The sequence below is a fragment of the Mesoplodon densirostris genome, chromosome 2 (assembly GCF_025265405.1).
Source record: "Mesoplodon densirostris isolate mMesDen1 chromosome 2, mMesDen1 primary haplotype, whole genome shotgun sequence".
Taxonomy (NCBI): Eukaryota; Metazoa; Chordata; class Mammalia; order Artiodactyla; family Ziphiidae; genus Mesoplodon; species Mesoplodon densirostris.
Genome location: NC_082662.1, coordinates 169,586,327 through 169,606,201, shown reverse-complemented (window position 1 = coordinate 169,606,201; position 19,875 = coordinate 169,586,327). Strand labels below are relative to the sequence as shown.

The window sequence follows — 19,875 nt, the reverse complement described above, 5'->3', positions numbered from 1 at the left end:
AAGAAAGGCTTCTATTTAAGGTGTTTTAAATTTAGAGATGTGGGTGAAACCAGTACTTTCTAAGGTTCTTTTCAAAAAGATAAAACTATTGATATAAATGTAACTTTAAGAAGTAAAATTACTTCATAAAGGTCTAAAAGGTCACTGAGCTTGAAATTTTATTTGTTAACAATTTTAGGAATGGGTAAAAGGTTAGGAGAAATTTTATGTGCTAAAAAAATAAATCTTTTAGAGATAAAATATTACTCTTGCATTCAACTAGAGACAAATCTATTCTTTATTACAAGTACCCACTTATGAAAAAAGGTAAATGACAAAAAGGGTTCAAGGAAACTACTATAGTATGTACTTGTAAGACATATATGCTGTTTTATATTAATTGCTTATATTCTCTTGGCTCACTAAGACACATATGAAAGATTTCCTATATCACATCTGATATAGGAGATAAAAGAAAAAAATGACTCCTTACCCTTACTATCTTTTCCACATTCTGAGGCAAACAACCCTTTTCAGCATCATTTTGGTACAAAGGAAACAGAATAAGCTTCCAAAGACATTCAATAAACTCTCTAAGCTTTTAAGTATTTCAGAGAAAGGCAATACTGATTTGAATAAGTTAAACATAAAAATTTCTGCTCTTTGCACGAATGACAACATCATAGCTTTGGTATTTGAAAGTGCCTCTTATACATGTTAACGTTAGATGAACTAAATTCATCTTCATTTTTGGAAATAGTCCATTAAATATAGAAAATTACAGTGGAAAGAACATACTAAAATCTGAGACTATATTAAAATATCACAAGCTTTTTAATACATGTATACACAAACACATATACATACACACACACACACAGGTACAGACATGTATATTATTTGCTTTTCAGACATGCATATTATTGTGTTGTTTACCAGTGTCTACTCCAAGGTAGGTACAGTTCTGGCATGACAGTATATCAAAAAATATTCGTTAAGTGATTAAATGGATGCCTATGAAAAACCCCAGCTTTTATGCTCTTTGCTAGTGAAAGGAAGAAAGTCAGGTGAAAATAAAGAACAGGAGTTCAGACACATAACATCTTTGCTACAATACTACATGTACAGGTGAACAGGTTTCAAAAATTTACACCAACTTCTTATCCTGGATATTCCAAAGTGCTTATGTGATAAGAAAAGATGAAAGGAATGAAAGGAATATTAAAAACTGGATTGCACCTCTAGGGTAAAAAGTCACTTGTGTTAATTACAAAAAGAACCAGCAAGGCAGTCATGGGTTAACAAAATCAGTGACACTAATACTAAAAATCAAGAGGTCTAATGGGAATAAGTAGCCAGCACAGGAGGCCCTGTGTCATGGGGTCAGATTGATGTTGAATCTTTGGGAAGTGCTATCTGAACTTGTTTTGCCCAGTAATTAAGAATGTACCTTATTCTGAACAGTGACAAAATAGAGATTTCGTTTACTTTAAGTGGTGGGAGGGTGAAGGGAGAAAAAGGAGGGATGCTGGGATATGAAAGTTCTTACAATGCTTGAAATTTCACATTTTGCTTCAGTGTACTTATTCAGGGTGTAGAAAGACCATTCTTACTGTGAATGAAGGTCTGAAAAAAATTCTGGAACATCAGCAAGCTGATTTTTCACCTGGTCAAGCAGAGGAACATTTTATTAAATCCTGAAACTATTTCTCCTTAAGGAACATACTGTGGGATATAACAGAATTTATAGAAAAATTTTCCAAAATTCTTCTTGCTATGTTATTGGAATATATGAGAGGAAAACCATACTATTCTTTTTTTGTACACCAGAATGAAGCAAGTGTGAAAGAAAGTTTAATTTTAAAAGGATAATACACAGTAAAACCTTATTCACTACTGAAATAATTTTGTATTTGATGATATGTTGCTTTGCAACATATGGATGTATTGGAAATTTGTATGCCTCTATCCCTCCATAATGCTACCTACATAGCAGATGTTGAAAAACTATTTACTAACTAAATTTCAAAAATTTTCACATCGATCTATCAAATATAAGCTATACATATATTCACATTTCAACTGTTTATCACAATTAAAAAATTCTCTCTCCTAAGGTACTTTGTACCTAAACTTGTAGTTTCTGTAAGGAAAAATGACAGAAACTTTTGGACCGCGTGGTTCTGCTCCGTTTACTTCTGAGAATAAAGGAAAACCAGACTGAGGACTTAAGTAAATGTTCAGAATGGGAAAAGAATGGAGAAAAATCTGAACTCTCATTCCCAGGCAAAAGCTGTAAAAGTAGTATAGCTTTTAGATATGATAGATAAGTATAACAGTTAACTATGTAAACTCAGCCTTTATTTATTCTCAATATTTTCAGCTTAATATTTATGCTCAGCCTTAAATTTCTTTCTTCGTTTTAATTACTATATCAAGATTGGCTGTAATCTTTTTGCATACTTTATTTATATCTACCTAGCACGGCTAATAAGAATCCCCATTTCAAAAGGTTAACTGGGCCTCCCTGGTGGCGCAAGTGGTTGAGAGTCCGCCTGCCGATGCAGGGGATACGGGTTCGTGCCCCGGTCTGGGAGGATCCCATATGCCGCGGAGCGGCTGGGCCCGTGAGCCATGGCCGCGGAGCCTGCGCGTCCGGAGCCTGCGCGTCCGGAGCCTGTGCTCCGCAACGGGGGAGGCCACAACAGTGAGAGGCCCGCATACCGCAAAAAAAAAAAAAAAAAAAAAGGTTAACTGACTATTGTGAATGATTTGAAAGGAAGTAATGGTACTATAATTGTATAATAATGTCTTGATGATGATGAAAAAACAATGACAGTAAGAACATCACATCCATTCATAAACAGGGCAACTGGTTAATTGAGATATTTATAATGTGGAACTCAGGCTCAAATTAGTGCAGATTTTTTTGGTTCCTCCTATGAAAGAAATGCAAAAACTACCTTTAAGAGCTTAACTTTTTTATTAAAAAAACTTGACTGTACAAACTGTATTACTTATTATTTTTTCTGTCAGTGATACATGTCTATATCTTCTATCACAGTAGAGTTAAGTAATGTGGGTAATTAACACAGACTTCCTTAGAAAGAGCTTTGGGTCGAGATTTACACATCACCTCCCAAACTGTCATAGCATTTAAATTATGCAAAATCTAGATGCTATCACCACCTATCAAAAGAGTCATGTTAAAGTTTCAATAGTTTGTTGAGAGTACCATGATACTGAAATGTTACAGAGCTTGGATAATTAGCTAATTCCACTGATGTTCTTAATCTCAATATATTAGGTCCAAGAATCTAATCTTCATGTTGTTAAAAAAAAAACACACAACAGTTTTCCTATGTTGTACTTTTTTAAAAATATAAGACTGACTAGGCAACACGTCTGTAATGGGCAGAGGAAAAAGATTTAATTTCATAATCAGATGAGAGGTGTGACAATTAATGATCAAGCTAATGTGGTTCTTTGGGGGGCAAATATCTATGTTGAATTGCTAAAACTTAGTGAAATTTTAGTAATTTGGTAACAAAGTTCTGAATCTTGGTATAGAATGTCTCCAAATCTGGTGGTTTATTTCTCCAACAATAGTAAATCCAGGTATGGGAAAAGTATATAGGGTATTCAACTAATAAGAACTTGATGTTTGGTTTTTGATACACATCTATATTTTATGTTTTTCTCATCAGCTATGTCATTATATGTCATTATGCATCTTACATATATTGTGATATACTGAGATAAACATTTCCTCATTATACTAATACGTCTTTTTAAGTCTTATATGTATTTAAGTGCACACACACACACACATTCATATGTATCCACCCCCTCCCCCCTCCAACTTAGTCTTAACCCCATTTATATTCACATTCACTCTTCATTTCTCTTACCATGGGCAGGTCTTTTAGAATCTGTATTCCATCTCCTGGACCCATGTGTGCTATGTGGTTAAAATTAGTTGGGTTGGAAATTAATTTATTTCTCATTTCTGGATCTCGCAACATCTCCCTGTAAGAAAAAACACCTGTTTAAACACTTTTATTCCATGACCAATCTAGACAATTTTAGAGAAAAATTAAGTATACTTAAATTTTTTCATAAAAATAAACTGTGGGGCCTCCCTGGTGGCGCAGTGGTTGAGAGTCCGCCTGCCGATGCAGGGGATACGGGTTCGTGCCCCGATCTGGGAGGATCCCATATGCCGCGGAGCGGCTGGGCCCGTGAGCCATGGCCGCTGGGCCTGCGCGTCCGGAGCCTGTGCTCCGCAACGGGAGAGGCCACGACAGTGAGAGGCCCACATACCGCAAAAAAAGGAAAAAAAAAAACAAACAAAAAAAAACTGTGAAATCATGTTAATAAGGATAGAATTAAAATAATAGAATATACTAAGTTAAACATTTACTTAGAAGATTTTGTTTTAAATTTTAAAAAAGATCTTATGATTTTTGGTGGGAAAACAGAGAGGGTTATTTTAGTGTTTAAATATCAAAGAAGCTCCACTCTATTTTACAGATAATTCAGAACATTTTATGTACATCTTTTTAAATAATTGCTAATATATTAGAAATGTTTTTATATGTAACTGGAAATACTACAAGCCTATTTCTGTTTGGTCATGAGAATAGTTAATCTGCACAGGTATGTTCTATGTTTATAAAAGCCCACATTCTAAAAACTGTAACTATTCCATATACATAGAGAAATGAATCAAAATATGGTACTTTAATCTAGTACATGCTCATAACTTGGGAAGTATTAATTAAAATTACACTGAGAAATACGTTCATTATTGCAGTTTTTAACACCATAGATGATGATGACAGACTTTCAGAGATCAAATTTTCCTTCCAAATCAAATACAGTATTATTACCAAATAGTCCTTCTGATGCTATAAGCATCTTTAGATGAGTATGAATTAAATATTTACCTCCTTTGTTGCATCCTTTCCTCTTCTGGAACTCTGAAGGAATAACGCCTCTTATTGTTAATATTTCTAACCATTTGTTTCCGACTATTATCTGATGTTTCAGGAACTACCAGTTCATCCCCTTCTGTTAAAAAAAAAAATACAAAGAACAATGATGTTCTTTAAAGTGCTAAAATGCTTTCCATCCATTAATCTCTAAGATGGTACAAACATCAATCAATTATACAAGTATATGCAATTCTGATTTTTTAAAGTTTTGTTGATAAATCATAGTAAATAAGTAATAATTTTTAATGAAATATATGTAAACAAATATATGCTGAAATTAAATATAGCTTACAGAGTATATTTTCACTTTTATTTGATTATAAACATAAAATGGTACAATTTTACTAGAAGAAAAAAAGGAAAATGTAGTTGCCTTGGTGTCCTATCACTTTGGCCACCCTACCCCCAATATCTCTACACCATCTTCTCCCACCTTCCCAGTATTGGTTTCAATGGCTTAGGGTGTTAAAAAGCTCTTATTGTTGACCTGCACAGTAATCAGGCATAAATGGTAAATTATCCATGAAAATGCTAAGTTAAATTTTTTTTAATATATTAAAACATGTCCTTTGCAGATCCAATTTGCAAGATGTGGAGTAAAGGAAAGGAATTGTGTTTCCTCCAGCTTCCTTTACTAAAAGTAAGAACCTTATTGCTATTTCTACTCTCCTGATCTTCAGGGATACTTAATTATGTATACCTAGTTACCTAATGCCCATCTATCTCAATTTTAATACCCAGAAGTAAACAAAACTCTTAGCCATGGGCTCCCAAAACATGCTGGGATATGGTGAACATCCTCTAAAACAGACAACTGTATCCATACAACATGATGAATTCCACTCTCTAAATAAGGTAAGGAAAAAGAGAAAAGCCAATCTTTAGAAGTTTATAACACCCAAAAAGCTAAAGTGAGAAAAATGTAGTAGGAAGAAGCCAAAGGAGCCTGTAAGGCAAGCCAAAGCAAGATGATTAGTAAAAAAAAAAAAAAAAGCAACATTCTCTTTGTATCATAATAATAGCTTTATCAGATTGCTTTCCTAACAGCAAATGTTAAAAGGATAACATTTAAAAAGTAGATAAGAATTTGAGAGTTGGAATTTGAGAATTATGAGGGTGAAGCAAATCTTGGTGAGTTGCAATGGCAACGGGAGATTTTGGACAGCCAGAGGACTGCAAGAGCACTTTGGGCTCCTGAGAGATGAAAGAGAAACAGACAAGATAGAGAAACAGAATCTCCAGGAAATAGGATTTCCTTCCCTTTTCAAAGGATAAGACAACTATGTTAAATTTTGTCAGGTCTTCCTTCTCCAAGCTCTACCTTTACTCCTAGCCTAGAGTAGAAAGATGAGAGCATTAAAAAAGACAAGTTGGAATAGGTTTTATCCTATAGAGACAAATTGGGTTATGGACACATTCTACAATCATTACATACAGTGAGAAGAGGGTGGATTTAATCTTGTCTAATACCTGAATATCCTTTCTCAAGTCATACTGCAATATCCTCTTAGCTGTATCTTAGTACTTAAAAACAAACAAAACAAAAATGACAAACTTTTGATGGTATTTTTTTTTGATAGACTATACAAATTTATTGGAAGAATATGGGGGGAAAAAAGGAAAAGCATAAGGAATATAATATTCCCACTACCCAGAGATAACTGATATAAACATTTTAATGTGTTTTCTCAATGCCAATGTTTTTACTTACATTTAAGTCAAATTATTATTCTAAATACATAATGTACCATAATTACATCTTCATTAACTAGATCCACCAGAAAATATCTAAATTTATGAATACCTCTGTTATGGAGAATTTGTTGCTAAGACATGAGAAGAATGTATAGCTTTATAATAATATCTGTTAAAAGTGAGATTTTAACTGTTCACAGGCACTCTCTGGCAATCAACCTAATTAGATGTGTGCAGTCCCCCTGGCCAGGACTCACTTCACTACTTTGTATGCTGCCCTTGTCCTGTCCGTAGCACCCAGGTTCCCATTCCCTCTCCTGACTCTGGGCCCTCTGGTGACTTTCCTCTTGTCCCTGCTTCTGTTGCCCATGTTGTCATTAGCACTTCAAAAGTTCTAAGCCCTATGCATTGGCAGAAGATGTATTCCAATAGTCCCAAAACGGAACTCTGGGTGAGTTATCATAATTTTAGTGCTACAAATTTTGGCTAGGTTCTACAGTATGAAAAGTACAGAAGATATATTCAGTTTTACTTTTTCTATTTACCTCAGTACTCCACAGAAAAATAACAAGGTAGGTCAGAATCAAATATTTTGCCTATACAGCTATGTGAGCCTGAGCAGAATGACTATTTGTCTAGTAGTTTATCTCAACATATTGATAGTATGTATTGAAGTTGTATTGAAGTTGATAGTGGTCAACTTCACAGACTTTGGAGTAAGATACACCTGAGTTTAAGTGGCTCTGCCACTTATTATCTTCAGTGGTCAGCTTAGCGAGAATACTTCGATGAAGCTCTCCTACTAATGTGTATTTTCTTACCTGCCATCTTATTTTTGAAATATATTAATCTAATCGTCTCCAAACCTAAAAGATTTAATGATCCGTCACTGTTTAAGGGTCGAACCTAAAATAATAAAAAATAAAATTAGTATTTCAACAAAATTCAAAAATTAAATCATAAAACTTTTGAGATATTTATAAGGCACATGCTATTAAGACCTTTAATTTATCCTTCCTCTTTAGGAAGGAAATCAACAATTCTGACTAGAAAGGTATAAAATTATCTAACTTGAACTAACACAGTTATAATGATAACATTTTAAAGGAAGAATATTCTGGGCAAAAAAAGAAAAGCAGAAATACATTTAAACCTTAAATTTGACTTTTTAAAGCCATTAGTACCAGACGATGATACTAAGATATTCATACAGCTACTTTATGAATCTTATTTGAACTAAATGTATACACATGACAGAGATGAAATTGTACATCACTGGGGAAAGGAGGGACTGTCAATAAATGGTGATGGAGCAACTGGGTATCTATATGGAACAAATGAAACCGAATCTCTACTTCACACCATACACAAAAAGTCAATTCTAAATGGAACAGAGACATAAACACAGTAGGCAAAACTTTCAAACTTTTGAAAGAAAATAAAGATCCTATCTTTATGACCTTGAGGTAGGAAAGAGCTTCTTAAGAAAAAAAAGATAAATGTAAAAAGGATAAGAATGATATTACATTAAAATTTATAACAATGAATTTTCAAGCAATAACAACAAATGTTCACAAAATACACTATAAAAATTAACAGGTCACAAACAGGGAAAAGATTCACCACACCCATCACTAAGCCAGTATCTACCATATATGAATAATTTCAATAAATCAAAAGATGACCAAACAGGAAAATGAGCAAAAAACATGACCAGTTATTTCACAGAAGAGGAAATATGAACGATGAATAAACATACGAAAGACTATTAGCAACACTGTTAATTGGGGACATGCAATTGAACACGTCAATGAGATATCACTTTATAACCATAAATAAATGGTTATAAAACTATGAATTCTGACAATGGTATGGGTCATTAAGAACCCTTATATACTGATGATGGGAGTGTCAACTGGTACGATTACTTTGGAAAATAATCTGACACTATCTTGTAAAGATGAACACGTGCATTCTCCATGTCACATCAATTTCATTCCTAGGCATATGACTTAAAAGAAACTCCTGCACATACGCACCTGAAGACATATGACTTCTACAGCAACGTTCATAATAGCAGAAAGCTGGGAAATAATTCATGTCTGCTAATCAGACAAATAAATTGTGATCTATTCACCCAACCGAATATTTTACAGTAGTGAAAAGCAATGAAATACATATATGTGTGTGTACATATATATATAGTACATGTAACATGGATGAATCTTAGAAACAGTAAATACATTAAGATAGCAAGGCAGATGATGATATACGACATAACATTTTATTATCTCAAACACAAGCAAAACTGAACAATATATTGTTTAGAAATATTTAAATATACAAAAAATTCTGTATTTTAAGAAAAGCAAGGGAATGATAAACACAATAATCAGGATAAGGGAAAAATACACAAGTAGATTCAGTGAAATTGGTAATGTTCTGGCTCTTAAGTTACGAGGTGAGTTCACAAGTGATCAGTTTATTATTATGCTTCATAAAGATCATATATTCTTTTATATATACTTCAAAATTCACATGATAAACATAAAAAGGAAAACTAATTGTAACCAGCCCGAATTTATAAACGTGAGGACCATATTTAGGTGTTTTATAAAACGTGGCAGCATTTACAAGAGCTTTTCCCACTGCTGTTATGGTTTAAAATTGGGGCAAATTTTGAAATAAGATCTTGGTTACTTTCTTTTACCCATTCCTCTAAACCCTGCCCTGCAACTAATGACACACGCTGCATATACTTACATGAAACTATTATTCTTCATTGTTGCAAAACAGCCATTCTATACTGGTAAAAATTCTCTTTATGTTATCATAGGGAAATGTTAAAGGAAAATATTATATTTTATTAGGAATGTGTGAAACCCTTTTTTTTTTTTGCGGTACGCGGGCCTCTCACTGTTGTGGCCTCTCCCGTTGTGGAGCACAGGCTCCGGACGCACAGACTCAGCGTCCATGGCTCACGGGCCCAGCAGCTCCACGGCATGTGGGATCTTCCCGGACCGGGGCACGAACCCGTGTCGCCTGCATCGGCAGGCGGACTCTCAACCACTGTGCCACCAGGGAAGGAAACCCTTATTTTTTAATCATGAGATGCTTATACAGAGCATTGGTTCTAATTTTAATCACTTTTCTAGCCCATAAAATTTGCCCTCACAGGATTAAAATTGCATACCATTATGTGAAAAACAGTAAAATTACAAATAATATACTCCTTCAGAGCTTCTTAAACTAAAGTGGAAGATAACACTGACATTTTAAGTTGTAGAATATATTCTAGTTGTTCATTATTATAATAATCATACGTTATATAGTGAAACAAAATGTAATAAAAATAATATGGTGCTGAGTTACCTGTAAAATTAACCAGCTTGATTTTTCTTTTTTTTCTACTCTTAGCTAAGTCCCAGATTACCAATTATGTTATTACATGTGACAGAAAATGCTAAACTAGTGAAAAATAGCTAAATAGTCATATTAGTGTTTCACTTATAATCATTTGTCACTTAGCCCATTTTTTAATGTTAAATTACCTTTTTGAGTGGGAGAGTCTGAATCCATTCCATGGAGTTCACATCAAAGATATCAACTGCATTTTCACTATACACTGAGAGATACGGTGCATTGTAACCTGGGAGATGGGAAGGAGAGAACAGCTGGCTGGTTACTTTTAACTGCTAAACCCAAAACATTTTGAAAGATTGATGCTAAAAACTGTAGAGTGGAATCCCACCAAAATCCTATTGTTAACATATAGTAGCCACATCAATACATTTTTGAAGTTAAAAAAAACCCCGTAAATCATAAATGAAGAGGTTTTAAGGCCATTATAATACAGAAGGAGTCTGTTAACACCAAGGGTTTATTATTCCCTTGCCCCATACTAGTTCTATAAAGGAATGTCATTACATTTTAAATAACTGATTCCTAAAGTAGTTAAGCTCTTGACAGTGAAACAACTTACAAAGTAGAGATATCTTCAGGTAAGAGTTATGGTCACATTTATGAAAGCATGATAAAGCATCTGGCACAGGAGATGCTCAATATATACTTACTGAAAGAATGAACATCAATAAATGGTGACACAAGCAAAGAAAGATTAAATGATTTACCTAAGCTAAGGTCATGAATTAAAGTTTTGGCAGAGCTATTCATAAAAGCCAGATATTCTAATTCTTATTCTAATTCCAATTAACACTGTACAATTCACATAATACTTTGAATTATTTTCTGACTAGGATTCATTCTAAATATGATGCCACAGATAAGAGTATAAATTTCAGAAGAAACAAAACATCAAGAATAGTTAAGTCTGGGTAGGTAGAATTATTTTTCTTTTGATCTAGATTTTCTAATTTTTCTGTAATAAGTATATATGGCTCTCCTAAGCTTTCTTATATTGAACTTTTAAACTTGACTATACTCATACCCACCATTCCTCCTATCTTGTTGCAGTGGAAGAGGTTTTACTCCTCCTGTTCTAAATCCTTTCCCCTATATTCTGACTTCCATCCTTTTTGGCCTCTTGGGGATCTTACTCTATTTCCTGTATTTACCATATAGTCATCAACCTTTCCCTGGCTCCCTAGTGGCTATTTCCCTTCGGCATTTAAACATGCTCAAAGTATCTTCCACTAAAAACAAAATGTGTTGGATTAGATATTCCTTCTACATGCCTCTACGGAACTCTGTACTTCTGCGATCAGAGCACTTACAATCTACTGCAACTTGTTTTGTCAGGAATCCATTCTACTGCATTCATGCTCTGTGAGGGTAAGACTGTCTGTTTTGCTCAATGTTATATCTCTTACAGTAAAATGACACATAATAACTATTCAATAATTTATTAATATCTTAATGTTTGTTGAAAGTATCTACCTACCTAGATAAAAATGTAAAAGTGAATAACTTTTCAAATGCTACATTATACCTTCATATAACTGATTAAATAATTCACTAGGTAAACCCTTCTCTAGAATAAGTCCTATGAGCTATTAGTGCTCACAAGTACTATATTTGGGGGGACCATGAAGATAACTCCTTAGGGTTATTTCAAAATACAATAATATGTGTTAAAAAATCTATCTAAGTAAAATACTGCATAGGAAGATTAGCTTTAATTATGTTCCTGTTAATGCTGAACCTGTTGGCCTAGGTCTTAACTACATATGGTTAGTTACTTTACAAAAAACATACTTGATCTTAGGAAAAACCTCAAAGATGACTTAAAAAACAACCTGCTATTAACAATGAATACATAAAGGAGATGAAGTAGAAGGAAAAAGAAAGAAACAGCAAGATAAGACAGCAAAAAGTAAGAGAATCTTACAACAAGAGGAAGGATTTGCTGGCCACATCAATTCCTGTTGTCTAGATCTTCGGCCCTGACAGTCAGTATATATCCCAATGCTGTTAAAACACAGCAGATATTCTTTACTGGAGATTTCAACTGCACAGATGGCATCCATTGGTTGATGTGCAATAAATGAGAGTGTATGGTCATTTGAATGGAGCATACTGTATGGACTTCCTTCTCCATTCAGGGGGTATCTTAGAAATCCAGACTGGAATCCCACACAGAGTTGTTCACTGAAGATTGCCATCCACTGGACATTATATGGGACTTGAATTTCCTTAAATTTTCTGTGACGGGTCTTGCTCTGAAATAGTTCATAACAGAGGACCTGCCTTTTCATAGCCACACACAGGCATGTAAGAGCTCCATGACGTACTTTTCCAGAAGTTATGGTTTGACACCCTTTAGTTTCTGCCAATTTATAAAAATCAGTCTCTCGCCCATCCAAAGCTGACATAGGAAAAAGTCGTACATGACGATTTCGTCCTGAGATCACAGCAACAAGTTGATCATTTGGAATGAGTTCAATCTGATGAATCTTCTTATTGTCACCAACTCTAATAATTTCTATGCAAAGAAACAATAATAAATCAACTGCAAAATGTTTTGTTTACCTATTAATTATATCCCAATTATACTCAAAAGAATATGTCAACTTATAATAAAGACAGAGATACACACACAGAAAAAATGAGAGATCAGAAATCATATGGAGAAAGATGAAGATAATTACACCCATTGTAAGATAATTTAACCTATCTATAGTAAGGTATTAAATTTAGCACTGAGATTTCTGGCAGCCATGGCCAAGAGTTCCTATGTGATAAAGCATGCCAGATCTTTAAGAAAAACCTCTTTACTCTCACCAAATCCTAGGGAAGTTTACCATGGGGTTACTATTTTTAAAAACTGAGTAACTCATGTTTCACTAAAGGTATTTCTTTGGGTAACAAATTAATTAAGTTTAAATGCATTGTTTTCCCATGATCTAACTTGATATAAAGACAGAACTTAGAACCCTGTATTCAAGAACGCTAAGTTAAATGGGTTCCTTTTTATTTCACCCAGTATTTAATTTCTCCCTAAAAAGAAATCTGTTATGTTAAACTGTGGGATAAAAGACCCCAACAACAAACACATTTTAATGACTGTTACAGCTTCTAGTACTGTTAGAACTATGAAAAAAATCAAGTTGCATTTTTCTTTCATGTACCATCTTTATAAATGCAATCTGAGTTCATACAGCAGAACTGTAAATAAAATGACACAAGAAAGACAATACACATGGAAGTTTTAGAACTCAGATGGATTATAAAAATTAAAAAATTATCTTTTGACTTATAAACGTATCCAATTAGGCCTGGAAAATTTCAATTACAGAATAAATAAGAGTAAATCCTGCTCTTTTTAGAATTCAGAATCTGTAGCTTAGAACACTCTATCAATAATATTTTCTCCAAAATAATTTTCTCTTACCATCTTTGGTGACATGCACAACAAATAACCCTTCTTCATTCCCCAAAGCTATTCTTTCATGATCTATATAAGACATAAATATGAAGTATTTTTATTAGGTAGAAACTATGTAAATTCATAGAATAAAACAGATAACAAAAGAAATTCGGTACAAAAAACCAAATAAATAAAATAAATAATTAAAAAATAGCAATAACAATTTGCACTATTAAATTTCCTTTCAGATTACTGTGGTAAATATTATCTCGTGTCTTTTTTTAATAGAACAATCATTAGAAAGTAATTTATATCAATGCTTATAAAAAGATATAAATGTTTATTCAATAAAAGGTGAAAGAAAAAAAACCCTAGTTTGTTAGCACCCTGTGTCCAGTTCCATTTCGTGTTTGGGGAGGGAAAAATTGTGAAAGCCATTTGAACCCTACTCATCAAACTTTTCATTATTTACTAGAAAGTAACAAAAGAGTGGGCAGTATACGTAAGAATATAGTGAAAATTTAACCCTCCAGACAGAAAAGCTGCCATTTTTGAGGGCATATTATATATGGAGCACTCTGTGTTACACATTCCATCTTATTTAAACTTCACAGTAACCTTTGCAAGGTAATTAGTACCTACATTTTACATAGGAAACTTATGCTTTATGAAACAGCTTACGCTTTAAACAACTTTTTCTAAGTCACACAAGCAGAAAATCGATACGTTAATAGGTTAATCTTTAGCATTGTTGCTTTTTCAGAAGAAAACACATTTGAAAAGTAAATTTATTCTTGTTTACTGAAAAATAAAGTTCTAGTATGGTCTCATTCATTCAATAAACATTTACTGAGCATCTGTGATATAACACACACCATGTTAGACACCAGGATTCCTATATGAAAACCAGTCCCTGCTGACAAGGTATATTAGTAAACAATTATAACAAGATAAATGTTATGAATTCATACCTATGATTGCAGCTGCCTGGGTCGTTTTAATGAGGGGAAGAGTGCTGTCATAAGCCTCTTTGGGAACATACACTGAGCGGTCTCTGAATTTGTTTTTCTTCAAAATCTTGTGCAATTCACTCAGCACTCCCACCCATTTACTCTTCTCATTCTCACTGTCTGCTAGCATCAGGATTGAACATTTGTTATTAGATGCTGAGAGCTGGGAAGCTGTGACCTAGAACAATTTAATAAAAATTCATGACATCAGCAAACAGATACCTTTTAAGCCAGTTTTATACTGATGCTAGTTCGCTTAGCAGTAGCCAACAAAATGAGCATTCATTAAGTGATACCTTTAACAGAGTTTAGCTATTCATAATCAGAAGAATAGTTTTAGCATTAGAATTCATGACAAAGGTAGTAGATACCATTCTAAATGTTAGTGTCATTTGTATTTTCTTTGCTGCAAAGTGCCAGAATACTATCACTAAAAAATCCATTACACACAGTCATATAGCAGCAACTGACATTTATTGAGTCATTATTGGACACTGGGCACTGATCAAAGCACTTTGTAAGTATTAACTCATTTAACTCTATCAACATCTTTACAAGGTAGGTATTGTTATTATATTCTGATTTTATATATGAAAAAAACTGTGATGCAGAGAAATTAATTTCTCCAAGGACACGCAACTTGACTGGAATCCTGTGTCCACGCTTGTAAGCACTACACTGTACTGATTTTCAACTTGTTTTAAAAAAGTCAAAAATACTCGGAAGTACTTAAGATTCCCTGTTACTTCATAACGATAACTCATCTCAGGGAAAGACCAGATCACTTCAGCTAGTATTTAAACGAAGGTTTATAATTATACAATGACACTATAATCAGAATTCAATTATGTATATATGGATCCTTTATTAAAAGTAATTTAAGCAGCAGTGACAATAAAATCCCACAATTGGAATCAGTTAAGATAAGTGGGCCTCTGTAGGCTCCCTTGGTACTGGTGAGAGAATAGTTGTTGGTCTAGGAACTGAAAGACTAAGTATGGTCTTTGTCTGACCTTCCTCATATACAAGATTCATAGACAAATACAAAGCATATAGGCATACCATTAAGGCAACAGCCCTTTTTACTAACCTCTATTACCTTAATTCACCAATTTGAGATGGCCCTGTATTAGACAGCCTCCAAAGATGGCTACCAACTATTCTTCTATGGAATCCCACTCTTCTTATCAAGAAATGCAGTCTAATCAAGAATTGCAGTCTATTTCCCCTTCTCTTAAATCCGGGCTGACCTCATGACTTGCTTTGGCCAACAGAATGGAGAAGGGTTATTACGCCTGTTTTGAGCCTAGTCCTTAAAAGGCCTGGCAGCTTCCTCTGCTCTCTTGGAAGTCGGTCATGGAGAGCTCAGCCAGACTAGTGGATGATTAGAGACCACGTGGCGAGAGTTCATACAGAGAACTGAGGCGGCCCAGTGAACAGCCAAGTACCAAGGCGAACAGCTAGCACCAAGGCCCCACACGTGAGAGTAAGGTCATTTTGGATATTCCTGCTCCAAATGAGCTGAATGCAGTCACATGAGTGACCCCAGTTGACACCAGAACTGTACACCTGAAGGACTGACCCACAGAATGGAGAAAAATAAATCACTGTTGGCTTAAGCCACTAAGTTTTGGAGTGGTTATTACAAAGCAATAGAACTGAAACATACTAACTTTTTAAATGAGATCTTAAAGAAACTTCTATTTTTTTTAAAAATTGAGAAATCTCATGCTTATTCATTTTTTCATGTTGTAGTGCTTATCTGAAAACTGAATTGTGACTCAAAAATATTATCCAAGAGGAAATCTATTTTAGAATCCATATATTCATGCTTTCTTTCTTTTTTAAAAAATTTATTTTATTTTTGGCTGCGTTGGGTCCTCGTTGCTGCGTGCAGGCTTTCACTAGTTGCAGCGAGCTGGGGTTACTCTTCATTGCGGTGCGCGGGCTTCTCATTGCAGTGGCTTCTCTTGTTGTGGAGCACAGGCTCTAGGTGCACAGACTTCAGTAGTTGTGGCACGCGGGCTCAGTAGTTGTGGCTCACGGGCTCTAGAACGCAGGCTCAGTAGTTGTGGCGCACAGGCTTTGTTGCTACGTGGCATGTAGGATCTTCCCGGACCAGGGATCAAACCCGTGTCCCCTGCATTGGCAGGAGGATTCTTAACTGCTGCGCCACCAGGGAAGCCCTATTCATGCTTTCTATTGGTCTTTTACTAATTAAATATTTACTTAGCACAAATTGTCTATAAGATTTGGTTCTATTCCAAATAAGTTTGTGATCTATATAGAAAGGCAAAACGTATACTCATAAAAAGCAAATAATTCAGTGATCAAATTATAGCACACATACTTACTCTAAATATACAGGGTATGTCTTTTCGACTTGCATGAATAACATCAGAAGCCAAGACTGAACTCACAGAAAATTCTTCATCTCTGAAGGAAAAGTTAAAAGTCAATGGAAATAGTAAAAGTCAGTGTATGTGGGTATGTGTGTGTGGTTTTAAGCGTGTATCCAAATAACACATATGAAGCAATCCTTAAAATTTAATTGTACAAAACATCCAAATTAAATTTTAAAAGATTTTTAATTTTCTCCCTTTGTAATTGATAGTGCCAAAAGTAATTTATCAAGTGTAATTTAACAGTGCCACATTACACAAGAGTTAGAAATCATTTCTGGATTACTTGGAGTCAAAAGGTCACATGGATTCGAACCCTGGTAGGTCTCCAGGGTCTCCAGTAGACTGCACCCTCTTTCCTCTCATAATACATCTCAAGTGCCTTCAACACAGCTCATCTGACATTTTACTGTTCCTTCAACACCTAAGACAGATTTCCTCCACAATAATTTATTCCTTGTGACTTCCTTAATTTGGTTATTGGTACCATCATTCTCTTGGTCTTGAAGACTTGCCATCTTAGTCTTATCCTTGATTCTTCTCCCTATCTTTCTGTAATTGGTCCCTTAGGAGGTTCTGTCAAATTTTCCTTGCTGATATTCTAGTATTTCTTGCATCTGTTCCTTTATAATCCATATTTGTGGGGAAGATAATGTGTTTGAAATGCTGGTATGAAATACCAATGTGAGCCAGAGCTAGAAATTCTAGTTTTGAGCACTGGAGAAAGACCTGGACTGGAGACATATGTCCAGGAGTCGTCAACACAGAGGTGATGGCTGAAGCTATGGCAGTCAATAAGATCACTGAGGGAGAGTGTTAAGAGAGTCACGAGAAGGTAAGCAGAGCGCCCCAAGGGGCAGGGGAAGAGTCTGAAAAATGAAACTAGAAACATTCAAGAGATATACTTACTTAAAATGTTCACTGATTCATTTTATATTCCAAGAGCCTGTCCGATTTTGAGATGTTTATTTCCTTTCCTCACACTGGAATTATACCTAAGCCTTTACTTTAGGTGATGTTATGAACATTACACACATTAGACTCCAGTACCCCAGCAACCTTTAAACTGATCTTTTGGTTTCAAACATTAGCTTCTTCTCCCTGACCCAACACACATCAACCTGTTCTATAACTACACCTTATTTCATATTTTTAAGTATGTTATGATTGCAATATTAGTAAATGAGAAAATTAACATGAAATTAGATTTAAATAAAAACATGGCAATGCAATTAGAAGAAAAATCGCATGCTTTTCATTCCTATGTTGCAAAGATACAAATATTTTCACCTTCGCAAACTTACCTCATGTCAATCACCTGACTGACTACAACACTGGGCTGAGAGGCTTTTCCTTCAGCAATATCATACAGAAAGAGTTTGAAATCACAAACTACAGCCAGTGCTCTTTGCCATCCTTTCTTCACTCCAGCTGGCTTAGGGATCTTAGACAGGCAAACAAACAAACAAAACAACCTGAACTGAAATGTCAGTCAGAGCCCCTTTAATTACATATGTAACTGCATGATGAAAGCCTAAAGACAGTGTACACGTGTTGTAAGTCTGCCACTGTGTTTGGTAAAGTAGCAGATGGTACACATATATCATTAATAACATGAGAATGTGTGATAACACATTCTTCAAACACTGATTGACATTATATTCTGAAAATAACTTTAATGGTAACATTTTAATTTTCTCTAGTAATTCATTAAAATAACATTCATGGATTTCTAAGTAGCATAAAAGCCAAATTTGGTAGTAGGACGAAAAGCAGCTTACACTTTAAATATTATTCAAGATTACAAGTAAGATTATGTCTTGACAATATCTCATACTTCATAAGCAAGCATATGCCACCTCTCCAGCAAGATGAAGAGCCAAAGACTCCTTTATGGAGATTTCAACATCTGTTCATTACAATACAGGGACAGTACAGAAAATTTTGAGACATTTTGGAATGTATTCTCAGCAAAAGCTAGGTTTTTATTTTCAGATCATTACTCTGAATGAAGTAAAACTGTTAGATGAATTTTATTCACCTAATTTTCTGTCAAGGACTTTGTAAGGTGATTTTCTTTAATTCATTAATAAGCCTTAAAAGATTAATCTAAACCCAACCTAATCATACTTACCCTGACATGCCCTTCATATGCTGTTCCTATTCCTTTCTGTGGATCTATACCCAGGGGACCTTTTGTCTGTTCAGGAGGAACTGGACAAGCAGTTGGAGCTTTGTTTACACAAGTTATGTGACATGAAAATCCACACACTTTTGGAGGGGAAAAAAGAAACAGTGTTCAATAAAAATTCGTTTTTACAAAGAGAAAATTCACTGAGTACTCATTACATGCAAAGTGCCATGTTAAATGAATGCTTACCTCTGATTTTATTTTAAACAACTTGACAATATTTTTGTCATTTGGGGAGCTGATTCATTTGCTCACCAATAAGAATTTCAGTGAGAAATAGTAAATACTTTTTTATTACTGTAATATGTAATATGTAATATTACTGTTCTGTGTTAACACTAGTGATCAAAATGAGAAGCAAACAGATGGAAAAAAAGTCTAACCTTGCAAATAAAACAACTGTTTTAAACTGAATTCTTTTTTTTTTTTTTTTTTTTTTGCGGTACGCGGGCCTCTCACTGTTGTGGCCTCTCCCATTGCAGAGCACAGGCTCCGGACGCGCAGGCTCAGCGGCCATGGCTCACGGGCCCAGCCGCTCCGCGGCATGTGGGATCTTCCCGGACCGGGGCACGAACCCGTGTCCCCTGCATCCGCAGGCGGACTCTCAACCACTGTGCCACCAGGGAAGCCCTGAATTCTTAAAAGAGTAGCTTCTGGAGTTTTCTTTAACTCTTCATCTCACTGCAATTTGGTATCTGACCTGAATTCTCTCTTGCAAGAGTCACTGATGGATGTTAAATTACCTGACATCTTCTCAATATCTGGCAAATTTTAC

General features: G+C 34.7%; 1 protein-coding gene across 14 annotated transcripts in view; it reads right to left on the bottom strand.

The window, feature by feature from the left end:
• Window positions 1–19,875, bottom strand: part of CDC42BPA (CDC42 binding protein kinase alpha) — a 317,120-nt gene that overhangs the window by 15,445 nt on the left and 281,800 nt on the right. For all 14 annotated transcript variants that reach the window (XM_060091342.1, XM_060091328.1, XM_060091334.1 and 11 more), the window contains 10 exons: window positions 19,044–19,180; window positions 18,214–18,353; window positions 16,862–16,943; window positions 14,469–14,685; window positions 13,522–13,584; window positions 12,019–12,612; window positions 10,223–10,320; window positions 7,493–7,577; window positions 4,929–5,052; window positions 3,891–4,008 (listed from right to left, as the gene is read on the bottom strand). In XM_060091342.1, coding sequence (XP_059947325.1) covers window positions 3,891–4,008; window positions 4,929–5,052; window positions 7,493–7,577; window positions 10,223–10,320; window positions 12,019–12,612; window positions 13,522–13,584; window positions 14,469–14,685; window positions 16,862–16,943; window positions 18,214–18,353; window positions 19,044–19,180 — 1,658 coding nt within the window. The remainder of the gene's footprint in view (window positions 1–3,890; window positions 4,009–4,928; window positions 5,053–7,492; window positions 7,578–10,222; window positions 10,321–12,018; window positions 12,613–13,521; window positions 13,585–14,468; window positions 14,686–16,861; window positions 16,944–18,213; window positions 18,354–19,043; window positions 19,181–19,875) is intronic.